Raw genomic sequence first — 8,632 nt, forward strand, 5'->3', positions numbered from 1 at the left:
CAATATCGCGCGCGTATTTGCTCACCGTTTAGACCTACCCTGGACTACGACAAACATTTTAAAACCAAAATCAGCTCAATCGGCCCAGCCGTTCTCGAGTTTTAATCAGACTAACGAACATCAATTCATTTTTATTTATATAGATAGATAAGTCAGTACGATTGTCCCCTTACGAATGACGGTTTAAGATTACGTTTGATGGTGGATTCGACCAAACAAGAGTAAATATTAATTTCAGAATAAACTTGTCATTTTGACATATTTCCCATACTGAAACTGTCAATGTGCCAGTTATACCAGGAGTTATTCTCGGATAAAAGTTTGGTGGAATCGAGCCTAAATTATCCCGCGTCTCTTTTGTTTTTAATGTTTTTTTTCGTGTCAAATAAAGATAGTTCTATTTTATTCTCGCACTAGGGAGGGCCCCCACGTCTAGTAGCCCTAGATGACACAGCGCCGGGCTTCGAGGCAGCGTTGCGGCGTCTTGATGCCTGTGGGTCGCGCGCGCCACTAACCGTTCACGTGTTTTGCGCGCGCGCCGGACAGACTACTGCCGCGGCTATACTGGCTAATGTGCACAGCTGCGATACCGTGCCGCCTGGGTTCATACGCATGTTGCACGGGTAAGTTGCTTTTCTTACTAGTGGTGTGAAGCCACTAGAGTTAGACTTTAGATGAAATAGCCCCCAGCTACACCATGCCGGTCCCAGATTCTTTCGCATGCTGAAAGGGTCAGTTATTTATCTTACTTGTACGAGCACGATCGTACATCCTGCTGCACCGTCAGCATCGACCGCCGGGCGACCCATGAACCCTCAGCGTGCATCGTCGGCACTCTACACCGACGGCACACTAACTTATAGACGTAAATGTGTACATACAATAAACCATATATAAATAGCTTATCATAATACCAATAAATCAGATATCAACCGTCCGTCGTTGTGTCTCATTTCCCCCCGCTGCGGCCAAGACACCCTTAGCCGTCGCTATGATCAGTCCGGTGAGTCTGCCGGGCTGGCAGCGGGTCCCCGCCGCCTACCTGCCGTCCTAACGCTGCTGCCCTGGGCGACCTGGGAGCAGCTTCCTTCATATCAAACCTTATTATGTCTAAGTATTTATTGTTAGGCAGGGCTAGGGCTCTAGGGACTTAGTGTCTTAGGGAATAGGGACTCTAGGCTCACTAGGGAGTTAGTTCCCTTCCTGACCGCATATCCCGGGCACGGGAGTGGTGCCTTTCAACCACTGCCTCCCGCCCGTACATTACTTGTCATGTAGACCCATTAGAGCTAGACGCTAGATGACACAGCGCCGGGCTTTGAGGCGGCGCTGCGGCGTCGTACGCGGGACAAACTTGTCTTTCACTAGTTGGGATTTTATTGGCGGTAAAGCTGTAGATCCTGGCTACACAGGAGTTGCAGTTGCAGCGGTGCGAACGAGAGGTGGGAATAATTCCGTATGAATACCCAATTATTTCATTCTTCAAAGGACCCTTTTAACGGACCCTTTTGAAGTCATTATATTTTTAACGACTACCTAAATATGGAACTTCACATTTGATTTCACACTAATTAAGTTTTTAAGGATTGAATTAAGATTTGGTAATGTTATCAAATCTTTAATTAAGTCACGTGTTCCGGCAGATTGGGCACGCCAGTATACGTGCGCGGGCACGGCGGCTGGTCGGGGCGCGCCAGCACCAGCTACGACGCGCACGCGCCCGCGCAGCCCCGCCCTCCCCCCGACCCGCGCCGCGCGCCTGCCCCCGCTGTCTACGACGCGAGGGAGCAGGTAAATGCTGAGTCAACACTAGCTTCATCAATAGCTTCTTGCGCCCGAGCAACGCTCCTAAACACCTTCTGCCACCATCCCGCGCCCTCCGCCAATAGATCCGCGCCGTGCGCTTGCCCCTGCCGTCTAAGATGCGAGGGAACAGGTACGTGTCTCGAAGGTCAACAGTATCCCTCCTGCCACCTGCCTCGCAGCATACGAATTGAATAGATGCACGTGAGCAGGTATCATCAGGTATGTGTGTCTACAGCAAGCCTCCTGCCACTCTTGGTTCTGTGTGTCTCGCACTATACGAATGGAATCTTGCGAGAAAGTGGAGGTACCTATTTTACGCGGCTGGTCGGGCGCGCCAGCACCAGCTACGACGCGCACGCGCCCGCGCAGCCCCGCCCTCCCACCGACCCCCGCCGCGCCCCCGCCCCCGCCGTCTACGACGCGAGGGAACAGGTAAATGCTGAGTCAACTCCGGTGTTATTAGTAACCTCTTGCGCCCGAGAAACGCTCCTAACCACCTTCTGCCACTATACCGCGCCCTCCGCCAATTGACCCGCGTCGTGCGCCTGCCTCTGCCGTCTATCGTCCGCCGTCTGCGACGCGAGAGAGCAGATAAGTGTCATCATCATTTCAACCACAGGACGTCCACTGCTGGACATAGGTCTCCCCTAATGACTTTCACAACGCACAGTTGGCAGTATCCTGCATCCAACGCCTACCTGCTACCTTTATCAGGTCGTCGGTCCACCTTATGAGTGGACATTCCTCGCTGGATTGAAAGCTACGTGGCCTCCACTCCAGAACTTTACGTACGTGTGTCAAAGGTCAACAGCATCCCTTCTGCCACTCTTTGTGCCGTCTGCCTCTCAGCATAAGAATGGAATCTTGCGAGAAAGTGGATATACCTATTTTACGTCATCGCGTCAGTAGCAATGCACGGCGGCTGGTCGGGGCGCGCCAGCACCAACCCCGCCGCGCCCCCGCCCCCGCTGTCTACGACGCGAGGAAGCAGGTAAATGCTTAGTCATCATCAGTAGCCTCTTGTACTCGAGCAGCGCTCCTAAACACCTGCCACCATCCCGCGCCTTCCGCCAATAGAACCGCGCCCCCGCCCCCGCTGTCTATGACGCGAGGGAGCAGGTAAATGCTGAGTCAACACTAGCTTCATCAATAGCTTCTTGCGCCCGAAAAACGATCCTAACCACCTTCTGCCACTATCCCACGCCCTCCACCAATAGATCCGCGCCGCGCACCCGCCGTCTACGATGCGCGGGAGCAGGTACATTTGTCAAAGGTCACTAGCATCTCTATTACCACATAAGGTTCTACCTCGCAGCATACGAATTGAATAGATGCGCGTGAACAAGTACGTGTGTCAACAGCATCCACACCGCGCCGCGCGTCCGCGCCTGCCGTCTACGACGCGAAGGAACAGGTAAGTGTAGCACCGTACCGTGTGTATCGGAAAACAGCGTGGGACGACCTACAAGGTGGACCGACGACCTGATAAAGGTAGCAGAAAGACGCTGGATGCAGGCTACGCTACCAACCGTGGGATGTGGAAGTCATTGGGGAGACTTATGTTCAGTAGTGGACGTCCTGTGACTGAAATGATGACGATGGCAGTGAGGTACGTGTATCAACAGCATCTGCTGCCTCGCACTCAGCACACGAATGGAATCTTGCAAAAAAACTACCTACGTTTTCTTTACGTAAATAGCGGTGTACAGAGCGCGAGCTACGATGCGCCCGCGCCTGCTGTCTACGACGCGAGGGAACAGGTACGTGCTGAGTCAACACCAGTATCATCAATAGCCTCTTGCGCCCGAGCAACGCTCCTAAACACCTTCTGCTACCATCCCGCGCCCTCCGCCAATAGGTCCGCGCCGTGCGCCTGCCCCTGCCGTCTACGATGTGAGAGAGCAGGTACATTGTGTCGAAGGTCAACAGCATCCCTCCTGTCACCTAAAGTTCTACCTCATCATCATTCATATTTCAGTCACAGAACGTCACAGGCCTCCCCCAATGACTTCCACATCGCACAGTTGGTAGCGGCCTGCATCCAGCGCGTAAGTAAGTGGCAAGTACTGCTGTGTCAACATCTCAACAACACAGCAATACCTCTCGCCCTGCAATCCACAATCCAAAATTGTAGAGCATTGATCATCGATCTTAATGAACTCATACAGACTTGTATCTCGCTCACACCAACACGCTTGCTCGTTGCAAGCGTGTTGTGTCAATTTACATTTTGATATTGTTTTTCAGGTTATATACTGGGCAGACTCCACGAACGAGATAGCGTTTGTGGTGCCTTCAGGGCACGAGCTAGATGAAGAGAAAAGTGATACCGACGGCGGCTGCCAATCTACCAGGTATCACTGATATTTATTAGGCCCTTTTGCGTCAACTTATTTAGTAGTCTTATGCACATTTTTACCATCAATAGCTAATTTTTAAGTGACCCCTATGGTAACACCTAACAGCAATTTTGTTTTAATAGGGATTACTTAAAAATTAGAGATTGATAGTGAAAATGGACATTATTTACTTATTTCAAGATTTGTTCCAGAAAAAAATTCTCATACTTTGTATTCTTCAACTGAAATGTGATTTTGATTGAATGAGCTGATTTATTTATTAGATTACTTATTTACGTAATAACAAGGGGCCCTTATCAAGGGAATTAGGTCGCATAATGCCCTTACGAGGGTCAATAGCGAACATAATAGACATGTTGACACCACCAATCAATTGACGTACTTTTTAAAACTGGCAAAACGAAACTCTCCCCTAGATTTTTATGGCACTATAAGCAAGTGACGTCACTATTTTGTCAACTCAAATAAACTACTTTTTTCAATTACAATGCGGCCAAAAATCGTAATTTACAGGTAATTTAAAATTAATTAAGTTTTTAAGACCAGAATGAAGTGTCTTTTTAGAAAAGTTGTGATTTCGAATTATTCGAGAATGGTGTCAAATTGTCCATTTATGTGCGATCAGCGCTGTAAATTATGAAAACTTGATTGATGACCTACAAACAGCTATTACAGACGTATGCAACGTGACTCCCCTTTACAACCATTTCGTTCGGTCAGCAGAAGCTCGGACAAGGCGGCGGGCTCGTGCTGGGACGTGTCCGGCTCAGGCGCGCCGTCGTACGAGCGTTCCGTGTCCGAGTCGGACAAGGCGTCCGCGCCCTTGGACAAGGCGCGCGCGCTGTCGCTTGACTTGGACAAGCAGCCTGCGGCACTCACGGGTAAAGGATTTGACCCTTTTTTTGAGACAGCTAGGTATACAGTTGGGTAACTGGTCGATACATTTCTTGAAAGACGTTACAATAGAACTCATTTCCAATCGATTTTGCAATACTTACTACAACTTGTGATCAGAAATCATTGCTTTTGCATCCCATTACTGGTCACCCTGTATGAACACAGACATTGCTGCTGGAATGTGTTCAGAATATTCGGCCAAAAATACTTTTTTTCTGTCTTGTAATGTAGTTTTTTCTTTTATAGGCAGCGGACGACGTAATAGAGACTTCACACCAAAGATCCTCATCATTTGGTTGGACGACTTTGAAGACCATCTCAATCTACCAATAGGTACGTTCGCACATATTACAACTTTTCTTTAGCATAATTGGTTCCGCAGTTCAACCATAAAAAACAAAAAAAAAACAAATTTTTCGCATTTACAAATTTCCCTGTTTTCCCTTTCGATCTTCCACAGATGACCTTCTCCGTTACTGTGAGACTGGTCTCCCGTGGCGGCGCCACGAGGCCTACGTTATGTGTGTGTCGCCTCGTCGCAGCGGATTGCTACTCGTCCGTGTACCGCCGCCTGCTTCTTCCGCTGGAGTATTAGCAGATGGCGCCCAGTTGGCGCCTAGTTTACTGCCCGACTGTCTTAGGAGAGCGGCGTTGGACAGGGCGAGACGAGCTAGGCTGCAGACTGATTTGTAAGTGTACTAGAGATATGTCAAACCGGGCTTGTAGCCCAACGGTATCCTCAACTGGGAATACTGGCAATTGGCGCCCAGTTGGCGCCGAGATTACTGCCTGACTTATTGATCAGGCTGAAGATGGAAGCAATCTCCATCTGGAATCCTCAATCTTCTCCCCAAATCCCACTGAGAATCGAACCCGAGACTGTGGTCTTATCATGAGGCTTATTTTACCTTACCACTTTCAGATATCAACCGCCCCACGTGAAACGGCGCCACCTCATCCAGGAACTAGCGCAGNAGGCGACTTTGGCACTAAGGTAGTATTTAATCTGTGCATAAGGCTACGTATTTTATGCTATGTTAGTATCATGACCTATGTATTACTTTTCTCTATGATCGTGACATAAAATCAATGAGACATAATTATGCGAGCAAAACGATGGGAAACGAGGAATGCGGGACATACGGGACGCCTCGGACGATTTGCGGGACTATTTTATTAAATATTGCAATGCGGGATTGCAACTGTCATTACGGGACGGTCCCGCAGAATGCGGGACGGTTGGCCGCCTTATGCTGATGGTGCCCTCAATTCTATGGTGTTATAGAGGAGGTAGATAAAAAAACACCTGCAGACTACTATACACAACTGACAGAAAGACAAGAAATAAAAAATTATATACCTCCTCTTTATTGCAGACTATAAAAAACTTTCAGTTAAAAGAAATACGAAAAATAATATTATAGGGAATGTAATACCAATATCGTAACAGCAAAAAAAGAATGTTTGTTACGTTTCTGCATTGAAACAACGCTCTACAATAATTTTAAGATTTTTTGCATAGATATAGATACACTTAGTTTGGAGCTGGGAGAATGCTATGCTACTTTTTGTCACAAAACACTTAAGATGAAAGTTTGTACATTATTTTTCTGTAAAAATATGGAAATTCTAGGAAGATGTTTTTAAGAGGCACTTAAGTTATACAAAATGACAAACTAAAACGCAGCCGTAGTCGCAGGCAGAAGCCAGTTTCTAACACAACGGGAAGCAACCTCCATTTTCGACCTCCATTAATTTCTTAAAACACACAACTAAAAACAGTGTAATCTTCAAAATCAGATAAATCAATCGGGAAACCAATTAAAAGAAACAAAAACAAAATATATTTACGGGAAGCGAATAAATTAGAAAAAACATGGAAGTTTAGCGATTAATATTGGATTCGATACAAAATGTCGGAAAACGCAAAAAACAGACGCCATCTGCCGGCCGACACCGAGTTATAATCACGAAACTCAAACAAATTACTGTCAGGTATATACAGCGTGATCCAAAAAGATTAGACCACCACCACCGCCAGAGGGATAATGTGAGTTTAAATCAAACGCCCACTAGTAAGAGCGTAAAAAAAATTGTAAATCTTGAAAGTTTCCGCTAGGGGCGCTGTACAATCTGTAATACATTCAATGTCATTTTTTTACGCGCTTACTAGTGACGACGATTGATGTACCTAAACTCACACTAAGCCCTCAGCTCGCACTAAGCGTTTCGATGACTCTTTTATAATGCGAACAGCTAGGGACTGGAATTCGCTGCCTGCTGCTGTCTTTCCCGAAGACTATAATCCGGGCCTTTTCAAGGCGAGAGTGAATAGGCACTTACAGGGCAGATATGTACCATCCTAGACTGCATCCCACTTAACACCAGGTGCGATTTTGGTCAAATACCTGCCCTGTTATGCATAAAAAAGATTATATAATTGACTACGGAACTATTCCCACCTCTCGTTTCCACCACTGCAACTCCTGTGTAGCCAGGATCTACAGATTGAGAGCAAAATGCAAACTTATACTTGACTACTGCGTCCCATCTATACTAATATTATAAATGCGAAAGTAACTCTGTCTGTCTGTCTGTCTTGCTTTCACGCCTAAACCACTGAACCGATTTTGATGAAATTTGGCATAGAGATAGTTTGAGTCCCGGGAAAGGACATAGGATAGTTTTTATCCCGGTTTTTGAAACAGGGACGCGCGCGATTAAGTTTTCTTGCGACAGAAAAAAATCCACGCGAGTGAAGCCGCGGGCGGAAAGCTAGTAAAGATATAAAAACTAAAATAACAATATTGTCAGTGTTGGAGAGAAATCTATGTTTTGAAACCGGTTCGACCAAGCTTGTGAACTTGAATTATAGTTATGTATTGTATAATAATATCTTTATCAAAACTGGACTCAAGAGTCTTGAAATGAAGAAATAATTATGTAGCTATATGGAAGAAAGATGAATTATTATTATTTTGGTGGTTTTGAATTGTAGTCCTTTGTATCAGAGATACTGGTACAATATTTTATAGTAGGTAAATTTTGTAAAACATCATAATTATAAGAAAAGTGGGCTTTTTTCAAAGCTAACGCGAATCGCCTCTACATTATCAACTTCAATATAATAAATAATCATTGTGTGACGAAAATATGCTTATTATAATCAAAAGTAAGCATACAATACTATACTCTGTTAATACTTATAACATTGTTTTAATAATACAGAAGGTTTTCAAGAAAGTTTGTGTGCTCAAAAAATTGAAAACATCCTGTGCCCGTCGCATCGGCCTCAAAGCACTATTTACCAAAATGACATCTCCGAAAAAATACAAATTCGTCGACGAAAAAATACCGCCTAAGTATCTCTGGCCGAAAACACTGATAATTAAAAAAAAGAACCAACATGGCCGCCCCTTTCAACGGAGCCGAGAAAAAAAGATTCCAAATTCAAATCGGACTCGGTGGGAGATGAAAAAGCGGTACTAATTTCAAACCTCATGCGGTGTTCCATTTTCGAAATGACCGTGGAAAGGGATGGATGTATTAATTGGGCGAGTGCGAGCGAG

At 45.9% G+C, this 8,632-nt stretch overlaps 1 protein-coding gene across 1 annotated transcript in view; it reads left to right on the top strand.

Moving 5' to 3' along the window:
• Positions 1-6,061, top strand: part of LOC114353784 (ral GTPase-activating protein subunit beta-like) — a 29,360-nt gene extending 23,299 nt beyond the window's left edge. The window contains exons 23-29 of the mRNA XM_028305890.1: positions 418-623; positions 1,644-1,791; positions 4,054-4,160; positions 4,887-5,047; positions 5,310-5,396; positions 5,524-5,752; positions 5,986-6,061. Coding sequence (XP_028161691.1) covers positions 418-623; positions 1,644-1,791; positions 4,054-4,160; positions 4,887-5,047; positions 5,310-5,396; positions 5,524-5,752; positions 5,986-6,061 — 1,014 coding nt within the window. The remainder of the gene's footprint in view (positions 1-417; positions 624-1,643; positions 1,792-4,053; positions 4,161-4,886; positions 5,048-5,309; positions 5,397-5,523; positions 5,753-5,985) is intronic.
• Positions 6,062-8,632: the final 2,571 nt, after the last annotated feature.

Source organism: Ostrinia furnacalis, unplaced genomic scaffold (assembly GCF_004193835.3).
Source record: "Ostrinia furnacalis isolate ACB-3 unplaced genomic scaffold, ASM419383v2 OfSCF1808, whole genome shotgun sequence".
In the NCBI taxonomy this organism is placed as follows: domain Eukaryota; kingdom Metazoa; phylum Arthropoda; class Insecta; order Lepidoptera; family Crambidae; genus Ostrinia; species Ostrinia furnacalis.